Source organism: Myotis yumanensis, unplaced genomic scaffold (assembly GCF_028538775.1).
Source record: "Myotis yumanensis isolate MYYU_CA2020_CCGP unplaced genomic scaffold, mMyoYum1.0.hap1 SCAF_9, whole genome shotgun sequence".
NCBI lineage: Eukaryota > Metazoa > Chordata > Mammalia > Chiroptera > Vespertilionidae > Myotis > Myotis yumanensis.
Genome location: NW_027223760.1, coordinates 49,573,808 through 49,592,264, shown reverse-complemented (window position 1 = coordinate 49,592,264; position 18,457 = coordinate 49,573,808). Strand labels below are relative to the sequence as shown.

Sequence of the window (18,457 nt, the reverse complement as noted above, 5' to 3'; positions counted from 1 at the left end):
TGTTCAAAGTTGGGGCCATAATTGATTTAATGCATATTTTTACTACTTTGACATTTATCTTATATGAAAAGAATAATTCTATACACAGGTAATACATAAATAAAATTATAATACTATGTAACTCCAGAAAATAGTGTTTGATAATTGGCCTGATTTTTAAGGAGAAGAAAGAAATAGCTTTCATCTAAGTTTGCATGTTTACTGGGTCACTGAGGAAATCATGGAGTCCATCATGGGAGGACCTGTGTCCTCCCTGCCCCTCCCATCCTGACGGCAGATCTGTGTCTCGTCATTTGGATACTGTTGGATTTCCGATTTATTGCTGCCTTTTGTGACCTTGGCTTTGAGCCCTTGGATGGCAGTTGATTGCCCTTCAAGGAATCTTTGTCATTTGAGGGTGAGGACTCTGGTGAGGCCAACAGAAGTCTCTCTGTTTTCGGCGAAGTCTCTGGTCTTTGCTTTCCTTCAACCTTCACACGAAGGAGTTAGGGCCTAAAATGACCAGATTCCTCACCCTAAAATGACAAAGATTCCTTGAAGGGCAATCGACTGCCATCACAGGGCTCAAAGCCAAGGCCCCCTCGGCAGCAACTGTATTTTGATTCGAACTCATAATCACTAGCTATTTTCATTGATGGGACAAGGACTGAAAGTGCGGTCTCTTGAGGATAGAATATTCAGAGCTCCATTGAGGAGGATCACTCACCTCTTCCCGAACCATTTACCATGACCCTGCTTTGATAATACTTTTCTTTTTTCCTCTCTAGGCAGGCGGTTCCCAGGTGATCTTCACAAATCCTTTGGAAATCGTCAAGATCCGCTTGCAAGTGGCTGGGGAAATCACCACCGGTCCCCGAGTCAGTGCTCTGTCTGTCGTGAGGGACCTGGGGTTCTTTGGCGTTTACAAGGTAACTTTCCTTTTGGTCATTTGTCTGACTGCGTGCTCTTCTCCTAAACTAGTCACTGCTCACCAGCATGAAATTAATCCCTCGTGTTTCCACACCTGGAAAAGGTCATTGCCATGTCTGTGGCCTAGTTTGGTGCATTCGCTCCGTAATAAAGATTCTGAACTATAGCTGCTGCAGTCCACAGGGCATCTTCATGCCAGCAAGAAGGAGGTGCCCTTCCTGCCACCCACCAAAAAGCTGTCCTTAGAAATACACAAATCAAGGATGGCTGGTGTGAATGACGCCCGCTGGCGCTGTTCAGCGCACAGCTCTTTGCAGCAACACTGGCTGGAGCCTTATTTGGATTTGTTATTGATACAACAGTTCCCAGTCCTCGGTGCTGTCCGCCATGAAGGATAGATGCATGAATCACAGGGTACCATCTTTCGGGAGGTATGCTGAGCTCAGTGTAAGGAGTCCACACTTGATCAAGAATGTATATTCTGATCCTATACAACTCAGCCCTGTCCATATGGTTGGCTTGTCATAATTGTGTTGAATCTTAACCGTTTTTCCTTTAGAAAATAGTTTTTCAGAAGGATTGGAAAACCAAACTTTTAGAAATTTCTTAAAATTTGTGATTCACACTCCTCTCCCAAAAAAAGGTATAGTGGAATATACTAGAACTTGTTTCATATATGCCCAGCTATGATGCTTTAGCAAACATGAGGTGGTCATCATTTGTCAATGAGAAAAATTAAAAAAAAAAGTTTCATGGCCAACTTGAATAAGTAAACCTTTAGGAATATAGGATGAGAAGACCAATGTCTACTTAAAATAGTTTTCACTTATTTCCATAAAATGTATGTGCCCTTGACTGAGAATTGAACCCGAGATCCCTCAGTGCACTGGCTGACACTAACCACTGAGCAGCACCGGCCAGGGCCACTTGATCTACTCTTTGACTCGGTCATTCACATGGTTTTGCAGTGTTTCATCTTTATTCCAGGCTGGCACTTCTGCACTCTGTGGACATAACGCCAGGGCAGTTGTTTTCTTTTCCCCCTGTTCTCAGCTCACCCTGTAAAAACGTACACTGCTTTTTGGAGTGAACTTTAAATGCCTTGTTTGGACATTCAGCACAGCAAGTTGTGAGATCCCACCGCCACGTGCACTTTTGTAACCTTCTCTTTTTCACTCATGGTTGCAGGTCAGTCACCTTGCTACACATCCGTGTTCGTAATAGTTGGGGTTGTTTCAGGTACATTTGCCTTCCCCGTACTTCTCGGAGTCAAGTGAGGGAAGAGTACCCCATCATCTGAGACTTTGTAAGGATCAAACATAATGGGATACCCTCTTTCCCGGGGGTTAGTTTTAAGGGGGGTAGAGAACTTGCCTTATAGTTTGGAGTCTGTGGAGCTCGGGAATAAATATGCCGATTTTTCAAAGTAGCCCTTAAAATGCTCAATCTGTGAGTGTTTGCGGTGGAACACAATATTCTAGCTATTTCATTTACCACATTATTGCCCAGCTGTAAGAAATAAACAGAATTGTCATGAGGCACAGCATGGATCATTTTGAAGTAGAAAAAAAAAATCAGCTTCTTTTCTAAATTTTTAGGTTCTTGCGGACTAGAACACAATGTAGCAGCATGTCATTTTGACAAGATGCCAAGCAGTCTTTCAACAGGTTGTCTAGTAAAAAACACTTAGGTACTAACGGTAGTGACTGCTAGGGAAATGTCTAGATGGATAAAATGGTAGAAACTTGTTTGCTGACACCGAAACAGAGACTGTTCAACTACCTGCAAATGATACAAGACTGAGACTTAGTCCTTTTCATCTTCACGGTGTTTCATAATCTTAATCCCCTTTAACACCCCCTGGAAGTCCTTGGCCTCCTGATTTTGTAGTCAGGAGAACAGAGGCTGCCAACGGCAGTATCTGAGCCGAAATCGAGGCTCAGAAGTTTCTTGTTTCCACTTTTGTGCTAAAATTGCTTTCCTGAAATGAGCAGGATTGCTCAAGTTTGAGCAAGAGACCTCTCCCATATAAAGTTAGTTTAATTACTAGTCTGGTGGTTTAATCTAGTTCAGAGGCATTCCTCCGGTCTGGGTGCTGCTTTGGGTGCCTTGGTAATTACCATGGGAAGTCGCTGGCACTCCTGAGCTTCCGGAAACTTGATTTCATTGCACGAGAGTGATCTTGCCGTCCTGTCCTTTCTGCTGGCCAGTGGTGCCCTCAGCGGAATTCGCTAAGATTTGTAAGCCGGGATTCATTCATCGGAGGTCGTCGGAGGTCACAGCTCCGTTCAGTCTGCTTGGGCTTCATTGCCTGCCCAGGTTGTCCTCATTTATATCATCCCAAATGCCAGTCTCAGGTTTGGTTTCCTGTGACTCTCTTCTCCAGGCGCCCCCACCTTACCCGACCTCTCCTTGGTCAGAAATCATATTAGCAACTCAATGTCCATGGTTTTATGGTTGTCAGAGCTTTGCTTTGCTATGTCATTGACGTTTTTGTTGCTGTAGGATAGTACTTCTTGGTAATAAAGCTCTTCACTGATTCTTGTCTTGGTTGAGTAGAAAGATGAGTTGGAGTGACTTAAGACCTTTACACCTGGTATGCATCCCTCCATCTTTCAAAAAGAGGACTACTGTCCTAGTTTTAGTTGGGACAGGTAATCTTCCTTCCTTCCCTGGGTCCTTTTGTTTGCCGTTGTTAACATGACAATGCGGGACCCAGGAGGGGGAGTGGTTGGTTCTGTCCTGTGTGTTTAGGCCTGCGGTGCTTAACCTCCCTAAATTGGACTTAACCCGGCTTTCTATTTTTCTCCTGAATTGACTTGCAAAATAGCCCACTATTCTGTGACTTCCCCGTGAATGGTAATTAGAATACTTGCTTTAGAAATACATTTACAACTGAAAAAAAAAAAAAGTGGATGTGGTAAACATTTCACATTCCTGAGGTTAGAAATAGTTCTAGTGGACCCTGTAAACAAAGCCTCCTCTTTGGGTACCATTTAGAGAGGTTTAGTTACAGCACTGAGTAGGTAGGTGATTGAAGTAAAGGCAGGATAATAAACGGCCTTTGAAAGAGCTTTTTGAATGTAATGGAGTTTTCAAAAAATCTGCAACTCTACTGCTTTTCTTAAGAATGCAAGAGGATGTGTTTCCCTTTCTCAAGGTAACTTTTGTTTTATTACATAAGCCCCTAGCGCATGAGATATGTAAAATAAATCGTCAGAGAAAAGAAAGTGGCATCTATGGACTTGTGAATGTTACCTTTCCTGTAGGAGCCAACAAAGCTTTGCTGAGGAGACGGATTACACCTGAGGAAGGGAATGGAACTTACTATTTAACATTGAACGTCAGCACAGCGCATGGAGGCTGAGAGATGCTTCCTTAAGCGAGGGACAGTTTCTGTCTCTTTGAGTTCAAAAAACGAGCAGGGAAGCAATGACAGCCAGGATCCATCATGCAGAGTTGAAAATCATTTTTGGATTGTGCTCCTGTGTGGTGCATTGGAAAGTCACTTGCAAATATGGGCTGTATCTACTGTGTTCTAATCAGAGGTCTTTGTCCACTGCATTCTAGAGCATTCAGATATATAGTCATCCGTGCACATACCTGTTGTGCATGTGTGTTCATTCATTGTGTATGTGTCGATGAATCATTGGACTACTGTCCATAAAATCAGAAAGCAAGTAATGATATATGTTCTTGATTATTCTGCTAGTTATCTCAAAGGGATGTCATTTGTTTGTTTTTTTTTTAATATATTTTTATTGATTTTCTAGAGGAAGAAAGATAGAAACATCAGTGATGAGAGAGAATCATTTGTCAGCTGCCTCCTGCATGCCCCCTACTGGGATTGGCCTGAAACTGGGACATGTGCCCTGATCATGTGCCATGTTCATCCACTGAGCCACAACGGCCAGGCCTATTTGTTTGTGTTAAAGGAAATGCAAGTTTATGTTTTTTAAAAAAATCATATAATTCAGAAATGTCTGAAAGTAAAATTCTCTCTACCCCTTTCAATCTCATTCTTTCTTCAAAAGATAACCATTGCTTGTGTTTTTCATATTATCTTTAAGAAAATAAAACCTACTTAGGTCAATATTTACCTCTCTCCTCCTTTCTGCTTTCTGTTTCCCCCTGAATATCACTAATTGTATCCATATCAGAATCTTGTGTATGTGTGTTTTAGCAAAAATGGAATCTTTCTAAGTGCACTATATATCGTAAAGCTCTTTTCTCATTTTATTTAATAGCTGTAGAAACATTTTTAAAGTATTTTTTAAGCAGGTTCCTACTGATGGGCGTTTGTATTGTTTCTAGTTTGGGGATATTACAAGCAATAGCAGGGGGAATATCCCTGCATATATTTGGATATACTTTTGTGAGTTTATCCCAATGATAAATTCTAGCAATGAAAATGTGAGATCATAGGGCATGTGCATTTTTATTGTTAATAGATTTTGTCAAACTGTATCATTTTATCAATTTTATGTTGGTAACATGTAAGTACACAAGAAAAAATTTCTCAGTTTAGCAGCTTGTAAAGAAATACTCGTTTTTATGAGCTCATGGCTCCACATGAAGAAAACACCTATTTAGTCATTAGTGTGAGGAGCTGATGCCATGCTAATTTTCCAACACCAAGGGCATGCTATGGCTTTACAACCTCTTCAGTGACAGCTTGCACCCTTCTTCTCCCACAGGTGGCTTTTACCTGGACCTCCGAGAAAGCCTCCTCATGGGTTTGACTCCCTACTCTTCTGAACCCATTGTCCCCACAGCAGGAAGGTTGATCTGTTTAAACTGTGAATCAGATTAATTCACCCACTCAGCACAGGTCTACTGAGAGCTGACTGTACTCCCTGTTCTGGCCATTTAGGGCATGGCTATGAAATCCAAGTCCCTGCTCACACGGTGGTGGGTAGAAAAAGTCAGCCATCAAGATAACAAACATGTGACATCTGTTGGTGCTAAGAACCTTGATGAAGAAGCAGGCAGGGTAGGGTGAGGGTATGGAAAGGGCCAAGGCAGGCTAGCATTGAGGGAGGGGGGTGCATTTTAGTAGAGCAGTCAGGGAGGCCTCTCGGATGAGATGACACTTGAGCGGAAACTAGCGTGCCCTACAGGAACGTTGTCCTTGCCCAGCGGCTTCCTGCTGCACCTAGAACAGCACCCTAGCTCCCTCCCTGCTGACCTCTCTTCCCCTGCACTTTTGTTCCACCCTCCCTCTCCTCTGGCTGCCCTGCTGCCATTCCTTCCCTCAGACACTCCAAGCTCATTCCCTCTCACTTTTCAGTCTGCCTGAAGGCTCTGCCCCTCATTTCTTTGCTCAACAGAGGCCTGCTCAGAAAGACAGCCAGGTCACTGCATGGCACCTGTCACCATCTGATAGATTTCTCAGTGTGTGTGTCTCCTTATCTGGAGTGTGCTTGCATACCGGAGACCTGTCTTGTTCACTGCTGCTTATAACAGTTTCTGGCACACAAGTGGACATTTGATAAGTATTTGTTGAGCCCATGAAGGGTAAGCAAAAGCCACATGTTTACAAGTTATCACAAGGGTATTAGAACACTGACAGTGGATGAATGTGGGCAAGTAATGACCAAAGAAGACCATGATATTGGGGAAGTCTAATGCAAAGAAAGGAGACATCCATTCATTCACCCAGCAAGCTCTGCCCTGGGGATATGAAAGTAAATCAGCAACGCATGGTTTTATAAGGAGTTTACCATCTCGTGTCTGCACACCCCTATGGGGGATTGAGCCCACAATCCAGGCATGTGCCCTGACGAGGAATCGAACCATGATCTCCTGGTTCAACCCCTGAACCACACTGGCCAGGTGAAAAATATTATTTTTATAAATCAGTGCCCAAAGGAGTTGAGTATGCAGAAGGGGTTAGAAAAGATTCTTAAAAATATTAGGAAAATGATTATTATTTTTTTTATCATTCTTCCATTCATTCACCAAATACTCGTTAAGCACTAATTCTAATAGGTGCCAGAGTTACAAAGATTGAATGCAGTATTATTGCCTTCAAAGTGATCAGTGATAAGGGAGGTGAGAGATTATAATCATTCCAGTGCCATAAAGTTCTTTTAAAAAATAATTTGATAGGCAGTATAGTTTTGAAAAGAAGAAAATTCAAATATTCAAGAGTAGGTAACAATAAAATGTTAGTGTTCTCGCCCTGTGTTGCAGATAACCTACCTTTCCAGGGACAAACATTTTTTATCAAGTTCATGCTTTGTTTGATTGTTGTTTCTTTTCCTTGTCTTTTGCTAAGTGCCTGCAGAATTAGTTTTAACACAGTGCTTTTTTATTTCAGTGACACTTGTATAATATAGCATGCTGTCCTTCAGGTTTTAAGTATTGAAAATACTGCCACTCACTGTTTGTGGAGTGCTCTGAATATATTTCCCAGCAGTGACATAGATATCTAATAATCTATTCTTACCTCCCTCTGGTTTCTAACTGTGACCAAGGTATACACTTAGAAGATGGCCAGTTCAAGAAATGCCCATTGACTGTAAATTAAGGTGATATGTCCCATGTGGGATATGATCAAGTTAGCAAATTATTTGGTAGGATTAGGTCTTCCACCAAGTAAAAGATTGATTGGTTCTTACCTGATAAACATAGAACTCTACTGTGATTCAAGTATGAAACCACATAGGAGTCCTATTCCAGTTTCTGTTTAAAGAATATATTAGCTATTTCTGTTTTCTGCTGTAAGAGGACAGTGTGTTTTTCATTGATTGTAATAATTACCTCTGTATCATCACCTTTCATTGAAGATCCTTGCGCTAGGTATTTTACTAGGTCCTTCATATGAATCATTGGATGTAAATTTAATTCTGACGTCAATACAAATGTTACTCGCATTTTAGAGATAAGGAACGGGAGGCACCGAGAGCGTAAGAACTTCACCCACCATCAGATACCAAGTGGCAGAGCAATACTTTGAGCCCAGGTCTCTGACTCCAAAGCCTGCATGCTTACTCCTGCAGTGGCCTGCTGCTGGTGGGGGGTGGCAGGATGCAAGTAGAGAACCATCCTTAAGAGGATTTATTTTAAACTACTTCTTTGAATGCAGTCTGCTTCCTCTCTGAGAAGTCATCCTCTCCAAGAATTGCAGTGAGGAAGGTGAAACACGAAGAGACTCCCCAGCTCAGCTGGCCCATCAGCCACAATTGCAGAGAAATGGCCTTCATTGCTGCACAATATTGGAGGTTGAATGAAACTTGTCAGGAGGATGGTTCAAGAGCAGACCAGCTTGAGCATCTCCTGGACAAGGCATTGGTTCTCTCTGGAGGGCTTCTAGCCAGTGGCAGAGGAGCACTGTTGATGGCAAAGCATCGTGTGGTAGAAGAACGGCAGGGAAGAGCCAACACTGACACAGGAGGGAATTTCCTACCCCAAAATCTCCAGTGACCAAATGCCTTCCTTAAAATTGCAATGAAATCCAGGAGAAACCGATATCCTAAAAGTCTCTGGAATAAAGAAAACAAATAATAGGCACTGATATTTTACATTAAAATTGAATTCATTTCGATGTCACTGATATCGAGTCTCCAGTTGTTGGCTGGTATATTTGGTTCTAACTCCAACAACACAATCATACCAGGTCTCGGCATCAGTGATATTTCTCACCCAGTTCGAATCCCAGCCTCGCGGCCCTAACTGTCCCTGGACTGGGCAGGAGAGGTGCTGCCAGGCTGTGAGCCACGGGGAAACTGGCGTGGGAGAAACCAAGAGGAATGCTGAGGGATCAAGACATGACATGCTGCTCATTGTGTGCAGCTCCAGGATCAAAATATACAATTATACATGCCAAATAAATTCTCAACCTGCAAGTTAGGGAAAGAGGGGTGGCTCTGACTGCAGGTGCCAGGAGCATTAAATAACCTTCGCAGACAAGGTGCACCACTGTTGTCTTGAGGGCTGCAGGGTCCCCCAGTCTGGCATTTGCCCCCCAAGCTAGACAATGTGCATTCACGGCAGGAGTCTCTGTTAAGCCTCCGTCTCCCAGACCTGCTGGCTCCTGGTGCCCAGCCCTGACACAGAGGTGCCTTTGTGAGTGTAATTACCTTCCCCTGTATTAGAAATAGTCTGTTTAGAGCTGTATTTGCAGGTACAGCTAGAATAAGCAGGAATTAGCATGCGAAAAGACCTGCCCTGGCCCTGACTTCTTTATCAGCAACCACCCTTCAGGACTGTTTTGTTTTTTTTTCTACCCCTCAAATTGATTGGGCAGGTGTGATACCAACCAAGATGAAAAGCTTTAAAAGAAAAAGGGGGAAAAAAGACATTGGAGGTAGCAGTGTGTGTGTGTGTGCGTGTGTGTGTGTGTGCTTGTGTGTGTGTGTGTGTGTGTGTATGTGGGTGTGGGTGTGGGTGTGTGTGGTGTGTGTATGGCGTGTGTAAGATACAAATCCTGTTGTGTTATATCTTTTGACAGTTTCATGCCAGGCAGAGCTGCCAGAGTAAACTTGAGTGGATGATTCCAGCAACTTAAGAATTGATTAAAGCTCCCTGGGGCTTTCAACACAGTGGCCGCATCCAAGAAAGCATGAGACGCAAAATAAAGAATTCCTTTGCTGTGGTGATACCGTGGCCAGCATCTCTAGGCCTGCGTCACCGGCTTGTGTCGATTGTGGACTCTTAACTTTAAGTTAAGTGAGGCCTGCCCTTAAAGAAGCTTTCCTGGACCTTCACTAGAGTGATGACGAGAGACTTCAGAATGATACAGAGTTGGTGTAGGGAGAGAGTCCATCACTAAACTGGATCTGAGTTTTAATTCTAGTTTATTTACATAGGGGTCTCCCCGGAGATGCCTTTTATTGTTCCTGTCTGTTATTGGTGGGTCTTTTATTTAAAAGGAGGGGAAAAAAACACAATAATTTACCCTCTTTGGAGAAAGAGTGCTTTAATGAATAGTAAGAGATCAGATGATTGCATTTTGTGTTTATTAATTTTCCCCAGGTGGCTTTACTGTGTACAGAGGACATTCAGGGCTAACCAGAGGATGTCTGAGACAGGGCTGCCTCGGAACCAGTGAGAAGGAAAGGCAGGAAAATGGGGGGATTTTCTTATGCGGCAAGAACGTTTCAAGGTTTATTTTAGGTGGCACACACTTTGTAACTTATTAATTTTTTAAATGGCCAAAGTAATTATTTTTTGTGTTGCTGACGCAGGCACTGGGGCCGCACGGAATGTTTCCCTTTATTATAAAGTCGCCTGTTCACAGTGGCTGATCACCTAGTAAAAATTGCATGGGGGCAAGCAGAATTCAAGTCAAACAGGTTTCTGTTTTGCTGTAGGACGGAGAATGGGTGTTCACCACCCATGTAAAGGATTTATCAAGGAATCCGGGGGAGGCATTCTCTCTGTTGGGACTTTAAAAGCCTTTTCACATCCTGCTTCCCTTTTCATTGTGGGGAGCCACAGGTCAGGTATTGCCTGGGGCAGCCTTACAAATTGGCACCTGCCTTTGTGCCTTTGACCTGAAGGAAGTGGTGAGGAGAGGAGGCCAGGGGAATTTAAGAAGCCTGTGCCTTTTTCTCCAACCTTCTGCAGAGTTAGCTTTCCTTGGGAACTGGGCTCTCCTGCCTGGGGAGGGAGAGGCTGGGGGCAACTCCTGTTCAGGCCAGTGATTTGCTGCCTGGAGGAGTCTGAGCAGGTGCTGGGCTGTGGGGGGTGCGGCACCGGAGAGGCAGGGAGAAGGGCCTCCTCCTCCCCACCCCTCCTTTGCCCTTCACATGTGTACTGCAGTGGGCACTTTACAGGGACTAACACAGTCATCGCCTCCTTTATTCCTAAACCTCTCCCCAACCCCCAGAAGAAGGCAGCCTTTAGTAATAGTGACAAATGAGGAAGGTTCAGAGCTCATCTCCAGATACCCAGTGACAGAACAGAGGGGTGTGTCATGGGTTCTTCATGCCTCAATCAGTAGAAATTTGAGTTTTTAAATGTTGAGTTTTGGGTGTGTTTTTTTATAGTATATTTTTATTGCTTTCAGAGAGGAAGGAAGAGGGAGAGAGACAGAAACATCAGTGATGAGAGACAATCATTGATTGGCTGCCTCCTGCACGCCCCCTGCTAGGGATAGAACCTGCTACCCTGGCCTGGTTCATAGGTCAACGCTCAACCACCGAGCCGCTCCGTCCAGCGAGGTTTTAAATGTTTTAACTCACTGGCAAGGCTGTCCTGCTTCTGCAGAGCGGAGATGGAGGCTGCTGCACACGTTATCTTTCTTCCTTGGCGTTGCCTTTTCTTCACATTTTCAGAAACCTAAGACCTCTTACATAGTCTGACATTCGCTCCAGTACACACAAACTACTTGATTTTTATTATGCACTGTCTGATCCCTGGTAGGAAAAATGCAACATAGTCCTATCCATTTTTCCTTAGATTTGTTCTTTTTGTGTTTGTTCGTTTGTGTTTTGATTAAGCCATTTTTCTTCTCAGTCATCTGGGGCTGAGTGTGCCACCTAAAATAAACCTTGAAACGTTCTTGCCACATAAGAAAATCCCCACATTTTCCTGCCTTTCCTTTCAAACATTTCTTCAAGCACCTCACACCCATTATGAGGCACTTGTTTTCGCTCTGGGACCTGGTGGTTATCCTGATTCCAGCAGAGAGAGCTCCTTCTGGGGAAAACCCACCGCTTCTTCCCGTGGCCTTACCCTTCCTGTGTCCCAGGGCGATTTCAGATCACATCTCCCCGGGCCTTCTGATCGCAGTGAAGCCATATTCACTGTTCGTTCTCTCTCTCTCTCTCTCTCTCTCTCTCTCTCTCTCTCTCTCTCCTTTCTCTCTAATGTTACCATTCCAGTTCAGAATTATCCATGACTTCCTCCTCAGCTCTGTTGTATCCACAGCAAATTACATATCTTTGTTTGAAAAACAAAAAGCTTGGTTTTGGTCTCTAGTATAGTTTTCCAAGAAATGAGTTCGTTGTCCTTGCAGAAATCTGACAACGTAGCCCAAAGCCTCGCATTTCTCTTTTTAGTTGTGGTTTTCTCTGTGTGACTTGGCAAAGCTAACTCAGTGTCACCAGGAACGTGTCTTAGGCCCCAACTGACAGCCAAAGAGTTTGCTGTTTTCTAAGTTAAATCAGACAGCAGTTCCTGGCCCCGGTTGCTCACACCCTGAAACAGGCCAGGCTGACCGAGGTGGGTGTAAGAGCGAGAAGAAAGCCCGGAACAGCACTGATGAAGTATGGACAGCGTGGAGCCACATGGAATCCACTCCCTGTCTACCTTCTAGATAAAGGATCCTCAGTGGGAAAGGGTGGCGTTTGGGTTTAAATGAATGAAGAGCTGGTATTTAAGAGGTTGGTGTTCCCAGCTTAAAAATCGTCCAAGAAGATGCAGAGTGATAGGTCCCTTGATTAATCAGATGAATGGGTCATTGAATAGCTTTACCTAAAGGAATCAAACTGACCAAGGAGAGGAAAATGGGAAAATGGCAGCATTACAAAGCTTTGAGAGGGTGAGGATACCACGCCTAATCTGTAGGACAGCCAAGACCAAAGATGGCTGACGAATGAAGGAGATGTTAGACCATACTCCCCCAAAACAAAAACAAAAAGAAAAACAACCATGAAGAAAAGGCATACCTCAGAACCACAGAAGCATGGTCCCAACTATGGAATGAATGGTGGTTGATATTGCTCCTCTTCTCACTTAGGCATTTAACAGTTTAGGGGTAGACAAGATAGAAAGGTGTGGGCTGATTGGCAGAACATGGTGTGTATTATTTTCTTGAAATGTCAGCTCAAAGGGGACAGAGGCATCTGAACCCCATCTATGAGTGAGTTGGCTGAGAAATAAGCAACATGACAACGTCCAGATTCCAAGCACTCGTTCTGGTTGGAAGGATGGGCCAAAGCAGGAGGAAGTTTAATAGGATTAAACATGAAGTGCTACTCTGTTGTTTAAGGCAGCTAATTAGGTTACAGGAGCCCTGGGTGAATAGCCATTCCTCTGCAAAAAGACGAAGGGTTTTGTTACCCACGTGCTCAGTTTGAGTCGGGGTGTAATGTGGAGTCAGAGAAGCAAAGCTACAGTAATGAATGCGCTGTGTTAAGGAAGTTTGACAGATTGGAGACCACCATCCACCCCAAAATACCCAAGATCCAACATCCTTGTACCTCAGTAAATGTCACTGGGCTTAACTGCATCTGATGAATTTGGATGGAGTCATTATTTTCTTTAAAGAATCTCTAAATTTGGTGGAAAGCTTTAGGTTTTACAAAATCTGTAAAAGAAATGCTATTAAATCATGAAGTGTTGCAAAAGGGTGACTTCCTTTCCATTTAGCCTACCTAAACACAGTATACATCTTGTGGTTTTCATTAGACGATTAACTGTTTCATCTAACTGGGCATGCATCAATTCTCAAGGCCTCCCCATGTCACCATTTTGACACCAAAAATTATTTGGTGAAGACTTTGTTCTAGTTGTTAATTGCTCTACACACAGGTATTAAATGTGTAGGAATTATTGTAAATATTTTAAAGCATTTGTCAATGTTTCATAAATCCTGGAGGGTAGGGGTAAGTATGTGAGTAGATTAGGGGATCCATGAACCCATTGAAAAGGTATATAATTTTTTACATATGTGTAATTTTTTCTGGGAAGGAGTCCAACACTTTCATCAGAGTCTCAAACAATACAAAAAATAAGCCCCTTCCCTTGCCACCTATCTAATTGTTCTACTTCCTGGTATATGAACAAAGAGGCATCTTGGCTGTTGCTGCCCATCTTCTGAGAACAAAACCTCCTTGAAATGCCAGTGACCTGCCATCAGTAGGGAAAGGTTGTCACAGACCAAGTCCCCAAATCACTTGAATAGAAATCTTACTATTAGAAAAAGCGAGAACTACCCCTTCTTCCTCAATAAAATTAGTTTTATTTTTAAAAAGAAAATTTAGATTTATTACTTGCAGAATTCGGGCAATACTTTGTTTTTTTTTCTGTTACCTTTTCAACTTGTGAGTACAATTCAGTCTTCTCAGGGAATATTTTGTTCCAAGATAAGTTCCAGAGAAGCTTGATCTTCTCAATGGGATATGTGTTTCATGTGGTTTTTCTTCCTTTTCCAATGGACAGGGTGCCAAAGCATGCTTTCTGCGGGACATTCCTTTCTCAGCCATCTATTTCCCCTGCTACGCTCACGTGAAGGCTTCCTTTGCAAACGAAGATGGGCAGGTTAGCCCTGGAAGCCTGCTCTTGGCTGGTGCCATAGCTGGTGAGTACCCCTCAGAGAGCTCCGTTCCCACCCGCACCGGAACCACTACACTGGAACTTTGCTTCTAGCTGTTGACTGGGCACACAGGACTTGGCTGGCTATATGTTGCTTTGAAGAGCTACTGAAAAGAAAGGGAAGGAAATGAACCTTACTTCTGGCAGATTAAACTGTTAGACAAGTTAATTTCTTAACTCCAGAAAAGACTCATTAAAAATGGGTGTGTTTGGTGGTATTATTGGATTCCAGTTCACGTTCCATTTAGTTTCCCTTCATAGCATAAGAATGAGAACTAAGTCGGAAGTTTTAAAAAAAAAGTAATAATTGTGCTTTAGTGGTATCTAAGCACAAGCATGTATGACAGCTTGTCCAGAATTGAAGCAATAGTATTATCATTTAGAGAAAAGAAATGTAGTACAACTTGGTGCTGTTAGATTCCTGCTTCCTCCTCGCTGTATAAGGTCAGAGGATCTGGGTGTGCGTATTAATTGAATCTCAGAGAGAAATGACTGTCATCTTTTTTCAGGGCTACAGTGAAAATATCAATAGAAGAGAAATAGATGTGAAGGTTGGTTTCTCTATCACCATGTAAATCCCTAGAGGAAATTTGATTATAGCCACAGCAGGAATCAGTGTGTTCTTTGATGCTACTCCTGGTGCAGAGACCCTAAAGGCCGGAACAATCTGGATTAGCTCTCCAGGTGTTGACAAACATTTAATGAGTTAACAAACCCTAAGGCAGTCCTGTGATGCCTGGGTCCCAACAGTTTTGATACAGGTGGTGTTCTCATCAGATATGTGGCTTAAGTCTCCTGAGAACAACCCCCTGCTTTGAGAAGTTGCTTGCTGTTTTGTGGGCTCCTTGTCCTGCTTGTAGCCTGGGGAGCCCCTGGAGGAAGGAACCCAGGTAGCTGCTCTTTAATTCTTAATTAATTCTTTTTCTTCAAAGGCAGTGATATTGGCATATGAGGCAGGATTGATCCTTCCTGGCTGCCCGGAACCCTAGTGTAAAAGTAGCAATGAGATCACTCTACCTGTATCAGGAAATCATGATTCCAAGACAAGAATATAAAATACCTATGTTTAATCCCATCTTGCCATTGACTCACTGTGTCCTTTAGGTATCATTTACATATATATAAATGATAATATTTTTTTGAGCCAAAGGTTATCATACAGTTTGTTTTAAATTACTTGAAATGAGGTTGAAAACCGAATGGGGAGAACTAGCATACCACTTAGTAGTGCGTGACCTTGGCCAAGTCATTTTAGTCTCCCCTAAGCTTTGGTTTCCTTGGCTATCAATGGAGATAATTACCAACTAGGAGGTATGGTTGTGAGGCACAAGTGAGAGCAACCACGTGCCTCGCATATAATAAATACTCAATAAATGTTAGCCAATTGTATATTGAATCCAAAAGAATATGTCTATAAATCACTCCAGAAATCAATTGTGAAATCAGAAGAATTAAAGCTCAGATCAAAGTCTAGGACTTTGTTTTTTCTTCACACCACAAAAAATATCCCCTTTAAGTCTTCCCTTGCAGAAGATAGCTACACAGACATGATTTCATCTCTGGGTGGTGTTTTCTAAAAACCCATACAACCAAGCTATAGAAATTAGTAGTTGATTTCTTTCTCTTTTAGTTTTTTTTATGATTATGAAAATAACATAAAGGTTAAATAAAATAGATCCATTTTTCCACAATGATATAATCACTGTTTAACATTTTTGTTCATTTTCTTCCCCTTAAATGGTTTTTAACAGAGTTTTGATCACACTGTATATATATATGTGGTTTTCACTTAATATCATTTCTGAAGCATTGTTAGCCATCACAGCAAAGTGGTTCATGGCATGGATCATGGTGTCAGACTACCCAGGTTCATATTCCACTTCACTTAGAATCAGCGATTTAGAAGACAAGGTACAAAGAAATAAATACCCAATCAGAGCCGAAAAAATAAGTTTTAAATGAGGATAGTTTAGGGACCTTTGGGACAACATGAAGCGAAACAACATCTACATCATAGGGGTACCACAAGGAGGAGAGAAAGAGCAAGGAATTGAGAAACTATTTGAAAAGAAATGATCGAAAACTTCCCTTACCTTGTAAAGGAAAAAGACACACAAGTCCAGGAAGTGCAGAGTCCCCAAAAAAGATGAACCCAAAGAGGCCCACACCAAGACACATCATAATTAAAATGGTATAGTTTAAAGACAAAGAGAGAATCTTAAAAGCAGCAAGAGAAGACAGTTACCTACAAGGGAGCTTCCAGAAGACTGTCAGCAGGTTTCTAAACAGAAACATTTCAAGCCAGAAGAGATTGGCATAAAACATTCAAAGACGGCTCCACCCAGCAAAGTTGTGTAAAATTGAAGGAGAAATAAAGAGCTTCCCTGACAAGAAAAAAAACCAAAGAAGTTAGTTACCCCCAAACCAATATTACAAGAAATGTCAAAGGGTCTTCTTTAACAGAGGAACATAGTTAAAAGATTAAAATAGTAGTAAATATGCATCTGTCAAGTGGCTTAAATGCTCAAATCAAAAGACATAGGGTAGCTGAATGGATAAGAAACCAAGACACACATGTATGCTGTCTACAAGAGACCCACGTCAGAACAAAAGATATACATGGGCTAAAAGTAAAAGGGTGGAAAACAATATTTCATGCAAATGGGAAAAACAACTAGGATAGCAATACTTATATCTGACAAAATAGATTTGAAAACAAAGCTTATAGTAAGAGACAAAGAAGAACACTACATAATGAGAAAGGGAGCAATCCAACAAGAGGATATAGCCCTCGTAAACATTTATGCACCCAACATACAAGCACTAAATATATAAAGCAAATCTTGATGGACATAAAGGGAAAGATTGACAGTAATAGAGTCAGTAGGGGATTTTGACAACCCATTGACATCATTGGATAGATCTTCCAGACAGAAAATAAACAACTAAATGGCGGCCTTAAACGACACACTAAATCAGATGGATTTAATTTATATTTTCAGAATATACATTCTTTTCAAGTGTACATGGAACATTTTCTAGGATAGACTACATGTTAGGACACAAAACAAATCTCAGTACATGTAAGAAGACTGAAAGCATATCAAGCATCTTCTCTGACCACAATGGTATGAAACTAGAAATAAATCACATACCAAAAAAACACACAAAGACATGGAGGCTAAATAACATGTTCATAATTGCATCCAAAAAAATAAAATGCCTAGGAATAAATTTAATCAAGGGTGTAAAAAACCTCTACTCAGAAAACTATATGTCACTAAAAAAAGAAATTGAAAACAATACAAATAAGTGGAAGTATATGACGTGTTCATGTTCAAATGTCCATACTTCCCAAAGTAATTTATAGATTCAATACAATTCCTATCAAGATACCAATGGCACATTTCACAGAACTAGAACAAATATTCCAAAATTTTATATGGAATTCCACAAGATATCAAATAGCCACAGCATATTGAGAAAGAAAAACAAAGTTGAAAGAATCACACTACCTGATATCAGAATTGACTACAAGGCATAGTAATCAAAACAGCATAGTATAGCATAAAGACAGACACATAGATAAATAGAACAGAATAGAGAGCCCAGAGATAGACCCATGCCTTTATGGTTGATTAATATTTGACAAGGAAGGCAAAAACATTCACTGGGGTAAAGATAGTCTATTCAATAAATGGTATTGGGAAAATTGGACAGATACATGCAAAAAATGAAACTAGACCGCCTTCTTACACCATACAAAAAAATAAAATAGATTAAAGACTTAAGTGTTAGACTCTAAACCATAAAAATCCTAGAAGAAAATATAGCCATTAAAATCTCAGACATTTCTCATAGCAATATTTTTTATATATAGCCTTGGGCAAGAGTAACAAACAAACAGTGGGACATCAAACTGAAAAGTTCTTGCACAACAAAGGAACCCATCAACAAAATGAAAAGACAACGCACTTAATGGGAGAACAATTTGCCAATAATACATTTGATAAGCAGTTAATATCCAATATTTATAAAGAACTTGTAAAACTCATTAAAAAAACCCAATCCAATTAAAAAATGCACAAAGGACCTGAATTGTCAGTTCTCCAAAGAGGACATACAGATCACCAATGAACATTTGAAAAGATGCTCAACATCACTAATCATCAGGGAAATGCAAATTAAAACCACAATGAGATATCATCTCACTCCTGTCAGAATTGCTATCATCCATATCAACAAACAAGTGTTGACTAGGATATGGAAAAAAGGGAACCTT

General features: G+C 41.6%; 1 protein-coding gene across 2 annotated transcripts in view; it reads left to right on the top strand.

Annotated features, from left to right (window-relative positions):
• SLC25A13 (solute carrier family 25 member 13) overlaps window positions 1-18,457 on the top strand; it is a 163,786-nt gene that overhangs the window by 137,857 nt on the left and 7,472 nt on the right. For both annotated transcript variants that reach the window (XM_070424312.1, XM_070424313.1), the window contains 2 exons: window positions 768-908; window positions 14,023-14,161. In XM_070424312.1, coding sequence (XP_070280413.1) covers window positions 768-908; window positions 14,023-14,161 — 280 coding nt within the window. The remainder of the gene's footprint in view (window positions 1-767; window positions 909-14,022; window positions 14,162-18,457) is intronic.